Source organism: Epinephelus lanceolatus, chromosome 8 (genome assembly GCF_041903045.1).
Source record: "Epinephelus lanceolatus isolate andai-2023 chromosome 8, ASM4190304v1, whole genome shotgun sequence".
Lineage (NCBI taxonomy): Eukaryota > Metazoa > Chordata > Actinopteri > Perciformes > Serranidae > Epinephelus > Epinephelus lanceolatus.
The window spans coordinates 4,075,392-4,098,908 of NC_135741.1; the positions used below are offsets into that span (position 1 = coordinate 4,075,392).

General features: G+C 43.3%; 1 protein-coding gene across 2 annotated transcripts in view; it reads left to right on the forward strand.

The window, feature by feature from the left end:
• The first annotated feature begins 889 nt into the window (after nt 1-889).
• Nucleotides 890-23,517, forward strand: part of lama5 (laminin, alpha 5) — a 140,927-nt gene continuing 118,299 nt past the window's right edge. For both annotated transcript variants that reach the window (XM_033629088.2, XM_033629089.2), the window contains exons 1-2: nt 890-1,422; nt 11,058-11,210. In XM_033629088.2, coding sequence (XP_033484979.2) covers nt 1,129-1,422; nt 11,058-11,210 — 447 coding nt within the window. In that variant the 5' untranslated portion in view covers nt 890-1,128. The remainder of the gene's footprint in view (nt 1,423-11,057; nt 11,211-23,517) is intronic.

A 23,517-nucleotide genomic window follows, 5' to 3' on the forward strand; every position in this document is an offset into this window, starting at 1 on the left:
TTGCAATTAATGCCACAAAGATGGGGAGTTAGCCTGCACCACCAGGGGTCAAAACGCTTGGGTCTCGCCCCTGCCTGCTGCCCGGCACACAATGCACCAGGCTCAGATGCCAGCCCTTGTGAGTGGTGGGCCCACAGGATGGCGGCTCCATATCATTCATTTGGGCTGAGCCCACCTAATGGCCAATGCTCAGCCACCATAAGCTCACTGGCAAGCTCCCCACCCCCTAGGCCTGTCCCCATACTGGGTGAGGTACTCGTTTCCCAAATGTGCCGTTTCATCAAGGTCTTCTTTAACCGTTCTTCGTTTGGCCCTCCACTTGGTACCACTATTAAGCCCCAGACAACGCAGCTCCCAGGATCACGGTGACGCACAAACCCCTCCACCACGTTAAGGTGCCGATTCTTGCAGGGGGCCTCCTACCAGTGGGCGCATCCCACCGGTTGTCCACGTGGCAGACTCAGAACCTGAAAATGGATGGGTTTATGGATGGATGGAAGAAGGAGAGTTAGGGAAGGAAAGGCAGAGAAGGAAAGACAAAAAGGAGACGAAGGAAGGAAAGAAGCCGGAAGACAACGAGGGAGAAGGACATTTGAAAGAGAATGGGAATGCTGAGGAAGAGGAAAGGGAATAATTAATTACCACAAACTCTTTAGGAATTAAATTATATCAAAATAACCAGTGGAGCCAAATTAGTTAAGATGCCTTATTTGAGCCAGTTAATGAACTGAGATAATGTGATGTAACTTTTGATGTAACCACTGAACCATTCACACACCAGGCATTGGTAGAAGTTGTGCCCTCCTCCAACCACCGGGGACGGGCCAACAGAGGGGGAGGAGGAGGAGGAGGGAGAGGGAGAGGAAGGGTGACTGCAGATTGAGTTGGAGTAGGTGCCTGCTGGAGCGACACAGAGAGAGCAAGGGAGGGAGGACAGAAACCTCGACGCTCCGCTTTCCAGGACTACAAACTAACTCCTTCCTCTCTCTTTCCTCTGCACTTATCAACACTCTTCCCTCCAAATGCTCCTGTCCCATCGGAGTTAGCGGCCCATCTCTGCTTCTACTCAGACTGATTTATTCCTCAAACTTTTTTTCCCCTCGGAGCGGATCGAGCGAACAGGTGGAGATGATGGCGAGCGGAGCTGCGCCGCTCTCCCCGGCTCGGCGCACTCAGACGCGGGTGGCGCTGCTGCTGTGGCCGCTGTTTGTGACCTGCTGTCACTTGGTGTCGGCGCAGGAGCTGCCGACCAACGGGGTGAACGGATACAGCCTGCACCCGCCCTACTTTAACCTGGCCGAGGGCACCAAGATCACCGCCACGGCGACCTGCGGGGAGGACGACACCGGCAGGACCGTGCAGGACCTGTACTGCAAGCTGGTCGGAGGCCCGGTGTCCGGAGACCCGAGCCAGACCATCCAGGTGAGCAGGACAAAACTTTGTTGATGCTTTCTGATGCTGCGTAGAAGTGAGTCCTAAACTGTATGTGACTCATTTGAGTTTAAATTCCCCCAAAATATTCCTTATCATACAGTGATGGTAATTGCATTTCATCCTACATGCTCCCCTGATTCTCTAGTGCTCCAGGTGTGTTTGTGGTGCAGGAGTATTACAGTGATTTTAGCATGTGCAGTTGCATGTTTTGCATTGTTAAAATATTCCTAGAGGCTCTGAGTGTGTCTCTGGTGCTCAGTAGTGGGTGTACACTCACTGATGTTCCTTTAATATGTCTGTATGGCAGCATTAAACACTCCTTTAGTATTTGTGCAGACCATTAATGAGCCTGTCTTTAAGATCTCCACCTATCATTGCATTTGCAGCCATAGTATTTCTACTTCAGTCCACTTTAAGGACCTAATTGTATCAGATTTAGGGTCTGTAATGACATTTACATCCTCTCAAGTGTCCCTGTGACCCTCACATTTTATTGCACCCTTTTAAAATCTACCACACGATCACTTCTGCTAATGTTACTGGTGATTTTCAGGAGTTTGTTTATCACCAAGCTTCTGTAGATGCCAGTCTACACACTTCACTGCATTCAGAGTGGAGAGTTGAACAGAGGGGGTCAGCAGTGTGCATGAATCTCCAACTGCTCTGCCAAGTCATTATTTCATGCACTGCTTCCTTTGTAGGACTTGGCAACACTCAACACAGGCCACTTATATAAGGACAGGCAACATTTCATTTAGAGTGGACTCCGCAGAAATTCAGCTACCGACCAGGTTTCCACATTTACGTGTGTTTTTATAGACGAGTTTTTAATGGGATGATGAGATTGTAAAAGCGACAACAGGCCCATTGTGTGTTTGATATTTACGCCTCCAGGTACCACTGGTTAACGCACAAAGGGTGATTGCAGTTTCATGGGTTAACCATTAATTAAAGGAACCCTCTGGGCGATAACACGCAGGCTTATTGCCTTCTCCTTCTCTCCTTCTCTCTCTCCCACCTGTTCCCCACATTCCTCACGGCGACTGACCCGTGTCCTCCAATCAGACCGAGCTTATCCGCTCTGTTACCGCGAGATTATCAAGACCTCGAGCGCCGCCTCCACACAAGACAGAAAGCAACAGAGACATTCTGTCATTTCTAAATCCTGGCTGATGTTTGGTGTTTGCAGAGCAATTGACACGCTTGCCTCTTGGACTGAAATCTAAAGAGATCAGACCTGAAGATATAAAGATAAGGTGTGAAGACAAAGATATGATGCTGATCAGCAGAGGTGGAGATTGGAGAACGAATAGCAGGGAGTCTGAAGTGTTGTTTGATTGTAAAAGCTGAGAATGAAGCTAACAAAACCTGCAGAAACATGTGCCCCGAGGGTGTTTGGGTGCTTCAGAGAGAGGGCTTCAAAATTCCCTCAAGCTTTCAAGTTGTTCCTTAAACTTTAACTTAAGAAGTACACAAAATATTCCACCTTAGATGGGAGGAAGACAGAAGTAATGCTGTATTTCTTCTGTGTGATTATCTTCAGTTTAGCTGGTGAATTGACCCTCTGCTGATAAATTCTCTGCAGTACTTGATCCCGACCACATTTGACCCACTTCAGCGTCTCCACACTGAGGATTAGACCAAACATTCTCTCATCAAAGTTTTCATTCAGCCTCTTTCTGTGATTGGCGTGCTCAGCCCAGTTTGATTGAAGTGGTGATGTTGGTGCGTAATTAGCTCAGGAAATCTCCAAAATGGACCTAAGAAATCTGGTCATTAGCTCAAGGAATGGTGCATTATGTGTTCGGGCTAAGAGGTTTAGCCCACTTTGCTGGGCTATTGTAGCTCGGCCCACTTGTTGGGTTACTGCAGCCCCTGGACAACACACACACACACACACACACACACACACACACGACCAGAAAACACACACACTTCTGTGCTGAGGTTAATCCTGTTTTGATTTGACAGCAAGACGTGAGAGTTTTTTTATTAATTAAAAACAGCAGGAGGAGGGCTGGAGTGACTGAGTGAAGGAGACAAAGAGTTTAAAGGGACAGTTCACTCAAAATCTCTTACCTGTAGTGATGTTAATCCGTCTAGATTGTTTTGGTGTGAGTTGTCAGCTACAGAGATGTCTCCAGTATAATGCAACTAAGGTCTCGTTTATACAACAACGATTTCAACCGAAAACGGTAAAATTTAGTTGCGTTTTGGCTGATGGTTTATGCGACAGTGGTGTTTTGGGTGCCGGAAAACGCAACGTTTTGAAAACGGGTTCCAGAGTGCAATTTTTTGGAAACGGCATCGTCTCCTTTGTCATGTAAACTTGCAATATGCAGTTCCTCTGAAAACGGAGACTTGTGGCACATGCACTTCATGGTTCCAGTCACTAGGCATGTGCGAGAAAGTCGACCATCACAGCAACAACGGTGGACTCCCGAGCTCTGCTTGTGCTGCTCGCACTTTTGAATTTATCAACACTTCCCCATCACAGTGTAGATTTACTGTAGCAGCTCCACCTCGTCGTCCCTCCAGACAAATGGTCGTGTGGTTGCCATATGTTTGTTTATACATCGCCGCTCTGTAGAAGGAAGCGCATGTGCGCAGGCACGTGTTGTTTCATTACAAAGTCACACCGCCAACTACTGGCCTGGCATGTATACTACAGCGTTTTTTGCGGATCCGCGTGCACAGCGATTGTTATCAAAACGTCGTCTGAACGCGGAATGAAAATGAGAAACGATTCTGTTTTCACCGGATCGTTTTCGTGTAAACATGGCCTAAGTGGCACTCGACTTGTGGTGCTCAAAACGCTGAAAAAAACATTTGAAGAATTCAACAGCAATGTCTCTTTCCTGAAATCATTAACCAATTACTCAAGATAATCCACAGACCTTGTTGTGAGCAGTTTCATGTAAGAACTAGGCTCGGACAGTATCTACTTTTTTTTAATTTGCTACTTTCTGCAAGTGCTTTTAGCGTTTTCAGTCAAATAAATAGAAAATACAAACTTACAAACTGTCAAGAAAGGTATACCATAATGCCTGTTTTCTAGGGCTGCCTCCTGAAATTCAGATTCGAATCATCAGTCAGAGACCCCCACAGTCGACTGAGATTGCTTCAAGTTGACGAGTCTTTTTTTTTTTAAAAATTGTTTTTGTTGTTGCTAGTCCAGTGTGCAGTGTCCTTCTGGGAAGTTTCGGTCCCCTGACTTTGCTGCAGAGTGAGCACTCTTCACTTCCACGCTTCTCTTTGGTACAGGCAGCTGCATACACAGAGGCTGTCTGTAGGAAGAGAGGCTTTACCCCGTAAGGCTCTGAGATCACGTCAGTGGTGAATTTACAGCTCACAGCAACTTAATACAACACAGTCTCTGGCTAGTGTTGGCAAAAATGTTGCACATATCCGACCCATCGTTAGCGTGGTTAGCTTGGAAACGATGTTACATGAGTGTCACATAACATAGTTGCTTGATGGCTGTTTACAGTCCTGTAACGTTATCCCCACCACTCGCAGTCAGCTCAGCTGCCTGTTGCACCAGTGGAGACTATATTATCAATACAGCCTCTTTGTTCGAATTTAATAGAAAGATGAGTGTCTGTATTTTTGACAGAATTGAAATACCGTAATACTGTGATACTGCTCAAGCTTAGTACGAACTGTTTTCTTTCTACCTAACTAGGCCTGTCAATGGTGTCACCACACAGAAGGAAGCGTGCATCTACACATGGACAAGAGGCTTGTGCTCGTGACAGCATGAGATCTAAACATGAATTGCGTTGCGTGAGCTAGCAGTAGATGCATGTTTCCTTTTGCACAGTGATATGGTTGGTGGGTCATTCAGTAGAGAGAAAATAGTTCCTACATGACACTGCTCAAGGTCTGTGAATTATTTTCAGTAACCGGGTCATGATTTCTGGAAAGAGACATTGCTGTCGAGAACACTCAGCAACTCTCACCAAAACAGTCTCGGGGTCTTCAATGTTTTTCAGGTCATGGACATGGACCAGTCATATCTGTTGAATGTTCAGTGGTCCTAACTGCCTAGAAGAACTCCCAAGATGTCAGTAAACTAGATTTCCTCCTCTGATTGAGGGTAGATGTGGTGAAGAAGTCGGGCTTTGTTTTCGGTGATTTTGATGCTGATGTGCAGGAGACTGTTGTTGAGGTTGGTCACAGTGGCTGGTGACAGGACGCTTGTGTCATTGGGAATTTTGGATGTAAAAACAACTGCATTCTCACCTCAGAATATAACCCAGTGTGTGCAGCTTTCATTTTGGTGAAGACATATTCAAGATGGAAGCAGGAGAGAGAGACGCAGAGAGCAACAAAGGCCTCGAGAGGGAAAACAGACAAACAGATGTGATGTAGAAAGAGAGAAAGAGATTTCGAGGAAGTTTAGAAGCTGTTAAGAGAAAAAAAAGATTGATTAGATAGAGTGTCAGGTGTTGATTGAGCAACACTTTGTCTTTCTCTGCGAGGAATCCAAGTCCTCAGGGCAGTGCTGCAGAGTTCTGCTCATTCACCTAAAGGTTAAGGGAGAGAAAGAAACGGGAAGAGAGATGAAAAATGTCTGAATGAAAGAGTGTGTAACGCACAAAGAGAGAGGAGAATGAGCTCGACTTGTTCATTTCCAGGTGGCCTTTTTGTTGACATGCTTGCTTTTTAAAGGAAGTGACAAGAGAGGACTGAAGGTGTGCTGTGAAAGAAAATGGAGAGAGGGAGAGAGAGACAGGGTGAAAGAGAGTTTGACAGGCTGGCAGAACTGACATCTCACTACACTGAGCACCTGCCTTGTTCTTTAAAGATGTCACATACCAGGGTGGGAAATCAGCTTTTATTTGGTGAGTTATTTCAAAGCACACAACCTTGAACTTCAACTGTTTTGAACCAAGAAGGATGACCGTTCATTACCTTTATTTTCCTGCATTCAGCTGCTGATTGGAGGTGATTTCCTGCCGTCTTCAATGTTTCCAAGGTGCTGTGAACTGCTCTGTGGTTTCAGATTTACAGACAACATGAGAGCAATTAGTATTGAAGGAGATAATTAGTTAACTGCAAATATGTAAAGAAAGAAGGATGCCAAAGAGCGATGGCACAGAAGTGCACAAAGGTGGAAATTACATTTTAAAAAAAGATGTTAGAAGTAAGACCCTGCAACAATTTTTACAGAAACAGTATTGTCTGACTTATCACAAAAACACAACTACAGGTGTTGCTGAGGGACGTATTTCATTCATTGTGACCTCAAATGTGTCATTCTCACTATAAAGCCCCTCTCTCACTGGACAAAAACCCACTAACCCCAACTGACATCTGGCTTCTGTATTTAATATGAAAGGATACAATTGGTGTTTGATCCCAGAACAAATGACTCCACAGTATACGACAACAATTTCAACTGAAAACGGTAAACTTTAGTAAACTTTAGATCGTTTACATGGCGGCGGCATTTTGGGTGCCTGAAAACTCAACGTTTTGAAAACGGGTTCCAGAGTGCAATTTTTTGGAAACGGCACCGTCTCTGTTGTCATGTAAATTTGCAATATGCCGTTCCTCTGAAAACTGAGACTTTTCGCACATGCGCATTACGCTTCCAGTCACTAGGCATGTGCGAGAAAGTCGACCATCACAACAACAATGGCGGACTCCTGAGCTCTGCTTGTGCTGCTCGCACTTTTGAATTTATCAACACTTCCCCATCACAGTGTAGATTTATTGTAGCAGCTCCACCTCGTCGTCCGTCCAGACGTTTGTTTGTTTATACATCGCCGCTCTGTAGAAGGAAGCGTAAGCGTCACACTGCCAACTACTGGCCTGGCATGTAAACTGCAGCATTTTTGGTCATTTTTGCGGATCCGTGTGCACGGCGATTGTTATCAAAATGTTGTCATCTAAACGCAGAGCTTCTTTCAAAATGAAACTGAGAAACGATTCTGTTTTCAGTGGATTGTTTTCGTGTAAACATGGCCTAAACCTCCTTTCAGCTCCGATCGGCAGTGATGGAAATACTAAAACTGAGTGAACGCACTAATTTTTGCCCCCTTCTCCAGTATGATGTAATGACTCGCAGCCACAAAACTCTGTCCCTATCTGTTTAAGCAGCACCCGAACATTGTGAGTAAGTAGAGACATAGAAAAGAAGTAACTACTGTAACATTTTCTTTTGCCTCCATGTTGCTTTCTACCGTTTACTATAGCTGTTTTTTGGCTCGTTCATGACGCCTAGTTATTAATATACATCTCTGGGGTTTTCCCATTTAAAAACCTGCATATATGCACTAGTTTTGGTAAGTAAAATATATGAAATTACTTATGTTCACTCAATGAACAATGTGCCCACAGGAACACAGGTTGTCCCTCACTAATCTCTTGTCCAGGGCAGCAAACATTTTAAGTACACAGATAACTAATTTGAGGCTGTACAAGCTTCACACAAAGCTGAAAGGTTGATTGACAGGTGATCTCTTGGAAGTGCAGGCGGGGTGGAGTCAGATAGTTAGCAGTGACCTCTGACCTGCAGTGACCTGCAGTGATAGCATCTCCTAACTCGGGCTTTTGTTCATGTCCTAGCTTGTTTAGTTTATGCTAACACTTACATAGCCAGCGGTGATCGGGTCAAACGCTCAGACAACCAAACTGGATTAGCTGAGAATGAAGAGGCTTTAGAAAGACGACACTTGAAGTGGACGCCTCCTCTGCTGTAAGACAGATTATTAAAGTATGCCACAGTGATTTGGATTGTGGGACATGTTTACCTACCTGTAGTATCGGTATCATCTAAGATTTTGGATATCGTAATATCACAAGTGTTGTCTTTCCTGGTTTCAAAGGCTGAATTATAGTAAAATGATGTTTTCCCAACTTGTCAGACTGTTCTGGCTCATATTTGCCTGTACCCACTTAGTCACTGTATCCACATTATTTATTAAAAATCTTATTGTGTAAATATTTTGTGAAAGCACCAACAGGTCCCGATCAGACAGGCGCGCTGCACTGCCGTTTTTGCAGATTGCAACGTCTTTTTTTTTTCAAGTTGTTGCTGGGTAACCAACAAATCAGTCGTACTTAGCTTAACCACTATTTTGCTGTGAAGTGAACTCACAGATGTGTCCCTTAAAATCTGCATAAAAATGGACAAGCAGAGGGACTTGTTCTGGCTTCGATTGAGAATGAGAGGCCAAGTAGAACGATTGTCACAGGGAAACGGAAGCAGAGATCCATATGGTTATGTGAGACCCTATGACAGAGGAAGAACCACCAGCTGGTCCACGAGCTTCATCTGGATGATGGTCGGTTCAAAGCCTATTTCAGAAATGAGCCAGAGACTGGCAAAAACAGTCAGTCTGAGGCACAGAGACGACAGTTATGAAACAATAAGACCTACTTGCAGAATGACAATACAAGCTGGAGACTCACTGTTACAGTAACCTGAGTGGTTTCACCTTTCTGTTTGAATATAAGAAACCTGACCCAGGTTGCTTCAGGGACAAACAATGGTGAAAGAAATCTCTTCTCTTCATAGAAGTTTACTGAGACTCTGAAACATTGTGCTGCCATTTTGGGTGCTTACAGAAGCTGGACTGTAATTAAAATACTTGAAGGATCAAATCCCACAACAACCAGTAGATGTGTGAGTTAAAGCAAACACAAAAGGTAAAATGTGATTTTTAAAAAAGTGCCTTTTTCATTGAGGTTTATGCCAGCCTTACATCAAACTACTTTTCCAAACAGCGCAATTTCACTGTTGCAGATGAGTTTTAAATGTCTAAATTAATATCATGAAGTTTTACCTCAGTTGGCGTCGCCCTTGTAATCTCAGTGTTTTGGTGTGAGGTGGTCATAAACTGTCTTGCTGTCTTAAGTCAGCCTTTATCTCATCTTGACATTTGGCAAAATGACACGTCTGATATTACTGTAAGTTTAGCAAAGCAAAGCTCCATGTTGTTAACATTTTCAACAACCAATAGCTGCACTCTCTCCAGCACCAAACAGGACGCAGCAAAAAGGGTGGACAGTCAACATGGAGGGGACTGTGGGGTGGCACACAAACATGGTTCTTTTTTCTTGTGGAAAAGACAGTGAAACCGACAGTGAAACATTGGCGCCGTTGCAGAGTATTATGTAGCATGCATCATGTGCCGGCACCTAGCACACGCCGGATGTGTCACACTGCAGCTCATCAACAGATAACCACGCAAAGTTATTACTACTTTAACTGAAAGATCTGTACGTCTTCCACCTTTGCGTTACATTAAAATCACGTGTGGACAGTCCCTAATTAAACTCGATTTCTCACCCGAAGAGCCGATCTCCAGAGCTATGACTCACCAGGCAATATCTTTGTGGCCATTGTCTTTATAATGACGGGATTGTGAGTCATTAAGCTCAGGATATTTCTCAACCTCAACAACAAGTCAACAAGTCTCTCCTCATCCGTTCTTGGTCACACATGAGACATAAGCCCTTTTTAGATAGGAGTTGTGCAAATTTGCAGGAAAGCCCAATCAGTGTTTTTTCAGCATTGGCAGTATAAAAACAAAATCAGGGAGTGCAGCAAAATGCCGCCTACCTACTTTTGTTTATACAGAAAGAGCCTTTTTCGGGGCAATGGGGGGCGTGAGCAAGGAACAAAACGTGTAGCTCAGCGTGTGACGTAAACAGTGACATGGGAGGGAAGCCGCGGCTGGTCAGTCCTTCAGTGATTCTCTCGTAAGTCGGCCCGTCCTTCACCGTCCCCGTCATCTGACGATTAATGGCCTCTTCGTTTACGAGGACAAGGAGGGCGCGCAATTCCTTGTCTCCCCAGTTGCTCATCTTTACAGTGTCTGTCAGGTTTGTGTTTCCCTCTTGCTACTAGCTGCAGCATCATCAACAGCTCCTCCCACAAGTCATCAACAGCTCCTCCCGTGACGGAGGGCCACCTTGTTCTGTTTAAACTAAAAAGGTTCCGCCAATATGTCTACCCAACGAGACGGAAAATTGGGCACCTCGGATCAACTCGCCAATCCGGCTCTGTGTGTCTAAATGCTCGCAGCTTGCCGGCAAAACGGCCCAACATTCACGGAAAATCTGGCAGTGTAAAAGGGGTTATAGAGTTCTCTTTATACATCAACGGTGAGGAGAGGAGTTGAGCTGCCACAGGAGCAGATAAAAAGAGCTGCTACGGGAGCTGGTATGGACAAGCAGAGAGTGAGTGGAGGGAAAAATGCATTTAATTCCAGGGGTGGTGAGGCAGGAAATAGGACAGTGGTGTGAAGTTCAGCACACTGGCGCGTCCAGGACGCTGGTGCACCACCACAGGTGTGGGGTTGTACATTGACAGTAATAAGGACATACTTTTTGATGCCTGGTGTTTGCCGCCAGTGTGTTTGGCTTGTAGAGCTGAGGAGTGAACATGAGTCAGTGTTTACTTATGCGTGTATCTGATCCAACAACCGGCACTTATTTTAGTGAGACATCTTAATTTTTTAAAACGGTTCACTTGTCCTTTTCACAGTCTCTTCCCACCAAAATGGCACAGCTAACCAACGGAGGCTGAGTTGCAAGTTGAGGCAACAAAATTGAAACCTGCTGTTCTCAATTTAAGATTAAACCAGTTTCTCTCTCTGTCCTCTCAGGGCCAGTACTGTGACATCTGCAGCCAGGGCGACAGCGATCGTGCCCACCCCATCACCAACGCCATCGACGGGACGGAGCGATGGTGGCAGAGCCCGCCTCTGTCCCGCAGCACCGAGTACAACGAGGTGAACGTCACCCTGGACCTCGGACAGGTAGATTCAAATACAGGCACTGACACACACACGTGTACTGTCTGTGTATTTATGTGTGTCATTTGTCAGTGTGCGGTTGGTTCAGCAGCTCAGTGATAACTCAGCCTCCTGATGCTCAGCGACCCAAAAGGGAAATCAAACAGTTAACGCTTCGGTCTGAGTTGATTTAGAGATGTTGCTCTTGGCAGGAGCTTCTGTTTGTTCTCGCTGGATGTTGCAGTGAATCCATCAGGATGACACACACTCACAGATAGATGTAAAGCACACACACACTCAGGCGTACACATTAGAGAAAAGCCTCACTCCCTGTGCTCCTAGTTAACCTTTTTGTGTTGCTGAACGTTGCTCTTGAACAACCTTTCATGTTTCTGAATGCCTCTCTTTTGTGCCGGGCTCTCCTGCTCGAGTGCCCTCCTCATTCAGCAGTGCTGAGACATCCTGTGCGTGTGTGTGTGTGTGTGTGTGTGTGTGTGTGTGTGTGTGTGTCCTTGACAAGTGTGTTTTCTGTCATGGCATTCAGTTTCCCATCCCTCTCCCATCTATAGTCCCTTTTCTCCTCACTCTTTACTTTCTTCCCTTCCTCTGTCTCTCTGTGGTTAAAGGTCTCAATAGAGAAGCAGGGAGCTGTGACTGTCACTGAGTGTGTGTGTGTGTGTGTGTGTAAATGTTTTATAGTCCTGTTTACCTTGTGGCAGTAATAAAAGAATAATTAAAAAGGTTTTAAAGATTGTCACATGTTGGCAGTTAGTGGATGTTAACTGAATAACAACAGTGCAGGTTGCCTGCAGTGGTATTTTTGGGACTGTGAAAACAAGTCAGTTCTCTTCAGTATCGCAATCTTTATTTGTATTTTTTACATTTTTTTACAGGCTGTTTTTTATTTTATTTCTAACATAAATTGTTTTTTAATTCCTGACTCAATATAATTCAGCTACAGAGGTGGAAAGAAGTTGAAGAAAAACAAAGTCGAAGCAAGAAAGCCGAACATGGTCCGAGGATTTAGGGGGGTGATCACACAGAAATGAGACGCTAGAGACGCGGACGCTTCAAAGATGCTTGAAACGGCGGAAGCGCTTATTCAATGCACGCTATCTACTGGCGTCTGACACTCAAAAAGTTGAAAATATTTTAACTTTTCAGCGTCTACGCGCATCTAAAAATGCAAAACGCCTGTCTAAAAAGACGCTTGAACGCCGATCAGATGCGCTGTATCATAGGAAGACAATGGTTTTACTGGCATCACGTTTCTAGTGTTTCATCTCGGTGTGATCGCTCCCATAGACCTTCTTTTTCTTATATTCTCAATTTCCAAGAGCCAAGGAATTGTCTCTCAGTTTTGATCTTTAAAAGCAGGTAGATGTATAAACAGTCGGAATGATTTGATTTATTGATTAGTTGATCAACAGTAAATTTCTCCGCACCAAATCGAGTAATTATTTGTCAGTTATTAAAGGGTCACTCCACCAATTTTCTGGATCGTGACGCATTCTAGGAGCTAAAAATGACGGTATCTCGACATCTGCTGCTTTAATTTTTACTTTTTTTTTTCTTTCAAATTTGTCTCTTAAGAGTCCCTTAACTTTACGGTGGTTGAGTACTGAATTACAGGAAAAGTAAAAACACCAAATATTTTGAGGATTTTCATATGTTCTCTGTTTTATATCTTGGTAATCTGAATATCTTTGAGTTGTACACTGTTGTTTAGACAAAACAGGACATCTAGCAAGCTGTGACAAAAAATTTTGACTTTTTTTTTTTACATTTTAAAGACTGAATAGTTTAGTTAAAACAAAAAATGAAGTAATTTATAGTAAATATGTCATTAGCTCTAGATGTATTGCATGGATGGTTTTGGTGCACTTGAACCTGCATGTTCAGTGTCCAGATGAGTGCAGCATTCTCACTGCAGCACAGCTCGATTTAAAAAACACTGTTAAGCTCTCCAGAATCTATATCAGGAAGATGATTTGGTCCTTTTTGCACAAGACTTTGATTTAACTTGACGATTTTGTTGCTTCATTACTGCGGTGTCAGTGTTGCAGCAGCACACTTTATCTGTTTGAAAACCTACATCACAGCAAAATGTTTCCTGGGTGGCATCGACGCTAAGAAGACGGCTTAAAAGGAGGAGAGAGACCGAGCGAGAGGAGGGGGAGGGTCTCCTGTTACCAGGTTGCAGTTTTGTCTTGAAAGAATGTAGGTGGGCTCAGGCCAGGGTTTACAAGTGTGTGTGTGTTTGCGCGTGTGTGCATGTGTGTGTGTCAGCGACAGGGCTCAGAGGGTGTGTTGAAGACCCCTCCACACACGCACACACACACACACACACACACACACACACACACCTAACCCCCCTACCTCTGGCTGAATGAAAGAGAAAGAGAGGAGGGAGAGATTGGAATGTCAGTTAACCTGTCTCAACCTGCAGAGGGGGGGAGGCTCGTTAAATTACCTCTCTCTCTCTCTCTGGAGTGAACTATATCATTTTTTCCTCTCTGAAAAAAATAGTCGTGTTTGCCAATTTCACCTAAAGGAAATCTCCAGGAAATACACTGATACCACTCATGTCTGTACGCTAAAAATGAACACTTGCGCTAACTGCTTCCCTTTTATCTGGTCTTTGTGCTAAGCTAAGCTAATTAGCTGCTAATGTTAGCTTCATTTTAATGTACAGACATGACAGTGGTAATGATTTTGGCATTTAACTCTAGGCAAGAGAGTCGATTTAGCTTATTTAACATAATGTTGAGCTTTTCCTTTAAGTCTAGATATAGTTATCTGGCCATAAATATGTGGACACCTCCAGTGATGATGTTAGGTACACGTCCTGCGTCCCTGACACACTGAAATCTGAAAGGACGCAGTCAACCCATCATCGACACATCACCTTATTATTTCCCCCAAGAATGAAACATTTATTGTGAACAACAAATCCGTGTTGAAATGATAGAAGCAGTGGCGTCACAGGACTTAACTTATTTTGAAAGATCAAAAACTTGTGTTTTGGATGTTGTTGCCATACTGTCAGTGATGTGCAGGTGGTTTTGTTCCACTGCTCTGCACACATCTGACACACCTTCACATTTTTAGGTTCATAAAATGTACCTGAAATTCATGAGTATGTTGGATGTTACAACAGACGTTACTGAAATCTTACTTTACAACATCTGCTCTGACAGTAAATGCAATATTGACTTGTGTCAAAACATGATGATGCTTTAAGCCTCTAACAGACTGTGAGATTTTAGCAATCTTTTAGCTGAAGACTGATTGGGCTTTCCTGCAAATTTGCGCAATTCCTATATAAAAAGGGCTTATGTCTCGTGTGACAAAAAACGGATGATGAGAGACTTGTTGTTGAGGTTGAGAAATACCCTGAGCTTAGTGACTCACAATCCCGTCATTATAAAGACAATGGCCACAAAGATATTGCCTGGTGAGTCATAGCTCTGGAGATCGGCTCTTCGGGTGAGAAATCGAGTTTAATTAGGGACTGTCCACACGTGATTTTAAGGTAACGCAAAGGCGGAAGACGTACAGATCTTTCAGTTAAAGTAGTAATAACTTTGCGTGGTCATCTGGACCAGCCGCGGCTTCCCTCCCACGTCACTGTTTACGTCACACGCTGAGCTACACGTTTTGTTACTTGCTCACGCCCCCCATTGCCCCGAAAAAGGTGCATTCTGTATAAACAAAAGTAGGTAGGCGGCATTTTGCTGCACTCCCCGATTTTGTTTTTATACTGCCAATGCTGAAAAAACACTGATTGGGCTTTCCTGCAAATTTGCACAATTCCTATCTAAAAAGTGCTACAGGGTATGATGTACGATGCAACAGCTTCCCATACTGAGTGCATGAGGATGCTGCACGGGTTATTACTTCTCCAACTGTGAAGCACAACACAGAGGCTCACATCGTTAAATAACCTAAAATTTTGCAGGCACTATATACTGCAGTGTGTGTGTGTGTGTGTGTGTGTGTGTGTTTGCTAGGTGTCTCACCTGGCAGCAACTCTGCTGCAACTTCCTTCCATGCAAGAGACGGATCATGTTGAGGGACTAAGTGATGAAGGTTGGGGATCGATATAATGCCCACTATTTTTTATTCTTCTTTTTAGCTAGTCATTTAATTCGTCATGTCTGAGCTGCTTTGTTCTGCATTTAATATGAAAATGTAAAAAAGATATTGTAAAAAAAATCTTGCTAACAGATACTCATACTACAGTACTAACTTTCAGCTAAACATGTAACAGTGTTCTGATTTTAAAGGCTGCTGAGATGCCTTTGAGCGAGGCACTCACAGAGCACCAGTCTGTGCATTTATTACTGTGAGGTGTTGTCAGGTGAATGTGAGTTCAGAAGGTAAAGCAGCTTAAAAAATGTGACCTATTAAGAGCAGATAAAGTTTTAATGGGGTTGGAATTCATTTGGCAGTGAATACACTGTGCTATCAGTGTCAGTGTATCAGAGCGTAACTGAAGCAGGTGTGTACCAAGCACAGACTGCACCCACCCAACACTGATGTTATCAAACACATCTCACTGGAATCTGAGGAAGGAGCGTTTCTCTCAGGATTTACTAACAATGCTACACCTTCCTATAAATGACAAGTTTCTGCATCTTGTCCTGTTTTTTCAAGCTCACTAATATTTAATATCTCTCCTCTCTCTCTGTCCTTAAATTCCATCCTCTTCTGTTCCATCTGTTTGGACCAGAGGAGCATCAGTTCACACACACCTCTTCCTCTCCTCCTCCTGTCTTTCTGTATCTGCACCAGCCATTCTGCCTGTCTTATGCAGATAACACACAGCCACATATAGACCATCTTTATCTCCTCTACCTTCCTGTCTTCTTTCTTCTGCTGTCTCATGTTTTCATTCCTCTTCACCGTCAGTTTTTTTCTCATCTTGCCTTGCCGACAAAATCAAACGTTTAATATTATCATAAGTTTTTTTTGTCGTGGCTCATGCAAATACTGAAATTTGATGACACGAACATCATGACCAATAGCTGCGCTCTCTCCAGCACCAAACAGGAAGCAGCAAATGGCACAAGAATGTGAACAAGTCTTCATTCTCTTATAGTAAAAGGAGAATAATCTGGTGGAGTTGTGGCGTGAACAAGAGCCTCTCATTCCCACAGTCTCCTCCCACTAATATAGCACCACTTACTAATACAGGCTGGTAGTGAGTTGAGATGGCCGAATCCAAAAAGAAGTTTGTGCGCCAGTTCTGTTTATCTTTATAGATTATTTTGATGCCAAATTGACAAGAACACTGTCGTCATATCACGCCCTTTGTCTTGTGTTCCGAGAGTTGTGTGTCTTCACTGACACATAAGGAATTGTTAATATATCATAGTTCTTGAAGGAGTTTGGTGTAATTTTTTCCACCAGGAGCAGGATGGGAAACTCAGAAGGAATGTAGCTGTTGCAAATAGTAACCCTGCAAGATCCCCAATCTTTGCAACATCTTATACTGTGTGACCAAAAATTCTCAGTGGGTCTAAATCATGAAACATGAGCAGAACGAATTTGTATTTAAACTATTCACAGAAGGATTTTACGCGTATTTCAGCATCAATCAATATGTTAGTAGCTGGAATCTTTCTGTAGGTACGAACAAAATCTACCCCTGCCTCTGACTGCTCGTAGTGCTCGTGTAAATAAGATATTGCAGGTAAATATTGCTTGTTATTATTAGAAATGACCATTTAGTCCGTATTGTGCTCTGTAATGTTCACAATATGCAGATGCCTTTTGAAACATTAACGTTAAACCAGACTAAAGATTAGAAATAAAACACATTTAGCAGATTTAAACTTCAGATTAGGTTTCTTGAAAAATGTGTGTTATCTAAGTCGACTTAATACAAAACTGGAAAATCCTGTTCTCCGAATAAATCGATAAAATAACAAACCAATGTGCTTTCTCTGCCCTCTTTACGCACCGCAGCCCCAAACTGCACATCATTTTTGTTCAATATAATTATCACAGACGTGATGTGGGAGACGTAGACATTATTTCAAGACTTGTTAAAGTTTGAGAGCAATTTGGCATCTGTCTCTCGCCGCTCGCACCGGGCGGCTGGTGAACCCGAATCTGGCAGAGAATTGGAGGGAGACGTTGTGGCTTTACGCCAGACTATTGTACTTGTTGTTAAACTTAATGGTGGGTAATTGCTTACATTAGACTGCCTGTAATAAGACGTTTTAAAAGAGGTTTAATTTTACAACAGTGACAAACAATGCCGAGGCTGACAAGCAAGAGCGTGCTTATGATTGATAGGCATTTGTGAACGTACACATGTGCCTATGATGAAATCTGAGTATTCCGAGGTGTTCATGAATCCGGAGCAGGTTTTTAGTAGCAACGTTTTTTATGTGCAAATCTACTCACAGATTTACCAACACTTCATGATGAGACTCATTGTCTTTAGATGCAGGGTGTCAGTCTTTCAAAAGTCTTTTAGTGTGTGGTCGTCACGTTGATCTCCTCCTCCAGCTTCATGTCCTCATCCTTCAACTCTGTTTTCTCAGCTCAATCTGTTTTGTCTTCTATGTTAACATTTTCAGTATGTTGAAACAATGCCATGTCATTATTTTCCACATCTATAGCCTATAAATCCATATCTGTGCTCACTGGGGGAGGCAGAGGAAGATATGGAGGAGAGATTACAGCTACCTGATGAACTGTAGGAAGAATATGGATCATCTGATGAGGTCATACCCAGTTCAACACAATTCACCATTGTCCGCTACTTTGGCTGCGTGATCTCAGGGCAGTGTAACGTTGGTGTGTGCGTTCGCTCTGTGCACAGATGAGTGTTTGTGTGCGGTTTAGTTCTTCAGGTATGTGACAGTGGAAGGATTCCGTAATCACAGGTGAAGAGGGAGGGAGGAGATGAAGAGGGAGGGAGGAGATGAAGAGGGGGATGGAGATGGAAAAAACAAGGAGACCAATAATAGATGACATGAAGGAGGGGGAGCTCAACACTCAGCATGAAGGCAAGGTGAAACACAACTCCCAGGAAGAGAGGAGGAGGAGAGGGAGGAGGGCTAGAACATGGAAAAGAGGAAGACAGGAAGGAGGTTTTAAGTGGAGAAAAAAACCAGAGATGAAGAAGAGGAAGGGGAGTGAGGGCATGGAAAGAGGAGGAGGAGGAGATGACAGAACAGGGGATGTTTGTCTGTTTCAGCAGCCTATTATTAGAGCACAATATAGGCTTCAGTTGGGAATGTGTCTTGGTGTGTGTGTTGTGTGTGTGTGTGTGTGTGTGTGTGTGTGTGCGTGTGCGTGCGCATGTTCTTCAGGTGAGGTCTTCGCTTTTCAATAATCCTCCTTCTTTGGGTAGAAAAAATGTCTTCCTGTCATCACACTTGTCAAAGTCGTTTGTCTTGTGGAGCTGCTTTAGGTTTTCTGCGGTTTCACTGATTTGACATGTTTGTTTCTTGCAGACGATACTCAAAGGGTCGATTCACCAAAATAAATAATTGGAAAGCACCACAATTATAATTCAGATGGAGCCATGTGATACTTTATCTTATTATCAAGATGTCAGCACATAGTTGTTTTTAAATTATTGTGGATAGTGTTTTGGTGTGAGTTGCAGAGTGTTGGAGGTATCGGCTGTAGAGATGTCGTCTTCTCTCCAGTGTAAAGGAAGTAGATGGCACTCGGCTCGTGGTGCTCAAAATGCCAAAAATTCCATTTGAAAAACTCAACAGCGATGTCTCTTTCCAGAAAACGTGATCCACTGCATCACTGTGCAGAAGGAAGCGTGCATCTACTACTTGTTCACCTAGAGCCACTGAGCTAGCTACTAGGGGTGGGCACTGTGTGACGTACAATATTGCCACACAAAAATATCTCGATACTATGCTGTATTCATTTTTTCCCCCACTCCTACTAGCAATCGTTACATCTCACTCGAGGAGGATTGCATTACATCTCACACTGCCATGAGCACAAGCCTTTCGTTCATGAGTAGATGCACACTTCCTTCCATGCAATGATACGGTTGGCAGGTGAAGTTCGTCGAAAAGAAAGTGGTTCCTTCGTGAAACTGCTCACAACAAGGTCTGTGGATTATCTTGAGTGACTGGGTCATGATTTCTGGAAACTGTCGAGTTTTTTAAATGTATTTTTTTGGCACTTTGAGCACCACAAGCTGAGTGACATCTACTTCCATTATAATGGAGAGAAGGCAGACATCTGTACGGCTGATATCTCCAACACTCAGCAACTCACACCAACACGATCTAGACTTACAAAGTGAAAGCTGCCTTCAGTTTGTCCCGCCAACAGTCCAGGGGTCTCATTGATAATCATTGCGTATGCACAAAACAAGGCCTGAAAGAGTCGTACGCCACTTCCCACGTAAAAGTTGTGATCTATAAAAACAGACTTGATTGGAGTAGACTCACAAGTCAGTCTTTAGATGCTTTGCTTAACTAAAGACTGATGTCTTTCTCCCTGATTTTGTGTTTAGATGGGCGGATACAATTTCAGAGTTTAAAAAAACTCCCTACGTTGCAGAACCAATAGTAAATCTGCAGGGCGGTCCTTCGGTGGCTCGCTGAACTCTTGTGCTCGTAAACATAGTCCGACTGTGTTAAAAGTTTTAAACAAAGTCGCTGTAAGTCCTTCATTTCCACAATCTTGTGGACTGAGCACATGTTTGATAAAACGGAGTTAAATCTCTCGGCATCCATTTTCAAGCTCTCTGTGTGTTTGTTTCCTTGTGGACGAGAAAAAGGGAAGCGCACATTTCCGGGAGGGCGTGTCCTTTTTAAAAATGCAAGAGGCGTTGCTTTGTTGCCGGTTGATTTCTCCGGTGTGTTAAACACAATTTAGAAAGGAGTGTCCCCAGACTATCAGAAGGCGGAGATCTCTGAATGTCTGGTGGCGAGACTATGATTGGAGAAACTTTGACCTATGCTTACGAACATTTCGGTGATGGGAAATTGGTGATGCAGATAATATTAAAATATTATAAAAATATTTTTTGGTGGGTGCCATCTTTGGCTCTTGTCCGTACGTACATTTTTAGTATGGATCCTATGCATTGTTTTGTAAATGAGACCCCAGAACCTAAAGATATTCAATCGACTATTGTATATGACAACAAAAAACAACAAATCCTCACATTTCAGAGAGGAACGTTTGACATTTTTGCCTGAAAATTGACTAAAGCGATTCATCGATTTCAAAACAGCTGCTATTTAATTTTCTATCACCTGCCTTATTAATAAATGAACCAGACTAGTAGCCCAACATGTCATGCAACAGTCAAATTTCAGCCACTTTCTACTAAAGAAATAGTCTCAAAGCAAAATGTAAAAGTCTGAAATATCCAAAATAATGTGGCCATGTTTCTGTGAAGACAAGAAGCTTAAATTAAGTGTGTCAATTCTATGAGCACCTCCTTGACCTTTTGGGGGAAGGCACAAGTCTTGGCAGTATCTCAAAACCTTGAGAAGTAAAACCAAAATATCTGCATGGCAAAAAAACAGAAGAGCTTAGACAGAAACTATGTTCTGCTTCTTTAAATTTTGGATGAAATGGACTAAACACAAAATGCTTTTCACATGAATTAAAGATGGACCTGGCCGGAGCTGGACATCAGCGTCTTATTAGAGAGACTGAAATGTTTCTCACCATCACATGCTCTCAATTTTTTCCTGGTGTGCTGGCAGGTTTCCCTGCAGGACAAAGAAAGACACAGACACACACACTCTCATGCAGTGTTGAGGTAGCTCCATTGTTCGCCGTGCGTAAGAGCGAGCACGGTGCCAACTGCTCCCGATTGAATGCTTCCTGCTATTGATGTGGTTCCAACGTCAGAGTTACCTTTTAAAGTGGCAGCCGGCTCTGAGCTGCAGGGTGGAGGTTTATATTTGGAAAATCTGGACAATTTCTGACATGCTTTTTAGAGGTAAATCTGAGTTCACATCAAACGTGTTCAAAGCAGTTCAACTTTAGAAACATCCTCAGTTTGATGTCAAGTACAGATTAATATATCTCAGAGGAGTTTCTGAAGGTCACGACGCACAGAGCTGATTATTTTTCATCTCTGCCTTTTCTTTTTATTTTTCTACCAGCAGAAGAATGTGCTGCTGATAATACCAGTGCAAAGCAACTTTATCAGACATGTTGACATGTTTGCATTCTGAGCATGAAGCAAACAGTTTAGACGGTGTCATGTCACCTGTAGTAGGAGTATAATGCTGGCCAAATTTAACAGATTAAAGACTGTAGGCTGGTATCCTTGTTTTGTCTTTCCGTGATGTTTTGGGATTACATGTGGGCAAATAAAGTATGTGGTACGTGCAGGTTGCTGTGGAGGATTCATGTGCAGCTAAGCAAAGGATTGGAGGTGATGTATGTCGTTTTATCAGTCAGTGAGGTAAAAAAAAAAAAAGTCAAGCCAAAAAAAAAAGACAAGGAAAAACTTTGACAGCTAGAGTGACAGAAGAGACAGAAGCCCTTTTTGAATAGGAATTGTGCAAATTTGCAGGAAAGCCCAATCAGTCTTTTTTCAGCATTGGCAGTATAAAAACAAAATCGGGGAGTGCAGCAAAAGGCCGCCTGCGTACATTTGTTTATACAGAATGTGGCTTTTTCACAAAGTGTTAAAACTAGATAAACAAGATCTTTTTAATCAAACAAACTCACCTGACAATCTGACAACCTGACAGGAAACTGAATTGAAGAACATAGCCTCTTAGCCAGTTAGCAGCCTGTTAGCTAAGCTAGCACACTGTCATGCAGTCTCTTTGAAATCCAATGCAAAAGTTCCCATTTTTTAACACATTCCGGACCGAAATATTACGGAGGGGAAGAGTTTTGCATGACGGGACTTGCGGATGGCTCGTCTCCGTATACAAATGTAAGTGGACACAAGGCGTAAATCCAGTATCCCCAATATTTTATCAAGTGAATACAATGCAGTCAAGCAACAACAGATATTAGTGGTGTTTCAGTCGGCTGGTTTGTAATCACATTTTCAATTTGTGCATGAAAAAACCTGAGTGGAAAGGGCAAGCATTCCGAAAAATCTCAAAGTATCATGCAAGTTTTTCTGCTTGGAGAAGGTGAGAAGGTGAGAAGGCGGCGTAAAAAAGCAGCCAAGCGCAGTGGAAACAGATTCAGCAAATAAATGACTTGCTTACATTCCCAGATGTATGGAGGACGACGTGTTGCCGTCATTGCATAGGTGAGCAGCCTGGTAACACCATCCTGATGACATGTGCTCTTTATTCAGTTTCGCTCTCTGCATCAGTCTGGACATTGTGCTGCTCCAAACACTTTCAGTGGGCAGGAGTACGTACCTTGATGAACTTCTCCAGCCAATCAGCGTAACAAAACACAGAGGAACATCTTAACACCAGTGGAGCTGGTTGATAAATTAAGCTTTTGCTAAATCTTGTCAGAAGAACAACGAAAACGTATTACTGTGTTTACTATACTAATGTTAGAGTTAACGCTTGTTGCTTCAAGAGCTGCTGTTACTGTTCCCCAAGCTGTGGCCTGAATTTTACGTCATCAAATGCAACGCCGTCCTTGATTGGCCGCTTATGTTGTCCACTACAGTGCATATCCCTGATTGATTCTGTAGTGTTCTGGGCGGCAGCGGGGTATGTATGCATATATACATACATGTTTTACTATCTGATAATCAGCAGTTGGACTTCTTAGAAGGCTGAGTAGAACAAAAAGATGATTTCATGGTTAACAAATGACGAGCTAGAACATTCATGTGGTATCCTCTCTGGCTGTGTGTGTGTTGAGTGTTAGCACAGATGTGTGTTTCAGTGTGCGTGTGTGTGGCTTGTTGATAATAATCAGTGTGTCCTCTGCCAATTCTGCTGTTTACGAGCAATGAGCATGGGAACCACACTCTGCCTGTTGTCTGAGGTTTGGCTCCGCACTGAAAATTCCAGTGTTTTTCTTTTGTTCTGTTTTTTTATGCACTCTTCAGGTGTGACCGTGTGTGTGTGTGTGTGTGTGTGTGTGTGTGGGGCCTGCTGTACAACACCCAGTCATGCAGACAGCTCTTTGAATGTGTGTGAGACTTTTCAAGATACCATCTCTTATGCACTGTAATGTCTCGCTCTCCAGTTTTTCCCCTCCCATCTTTATCTCCTCTGCTGTCTGTTCATCTCGCTCTGACTCCACTCGGCCACAAAGACTCTTCTGTACAGTGACTGACACAGTAATGATGGAAATAAAGAAGAAGAGGGAACATAGATATAAATGATGGACATCACACATCTCTTTCCCATTCCTCTGTCTCCCCCTTTCTTCTCTC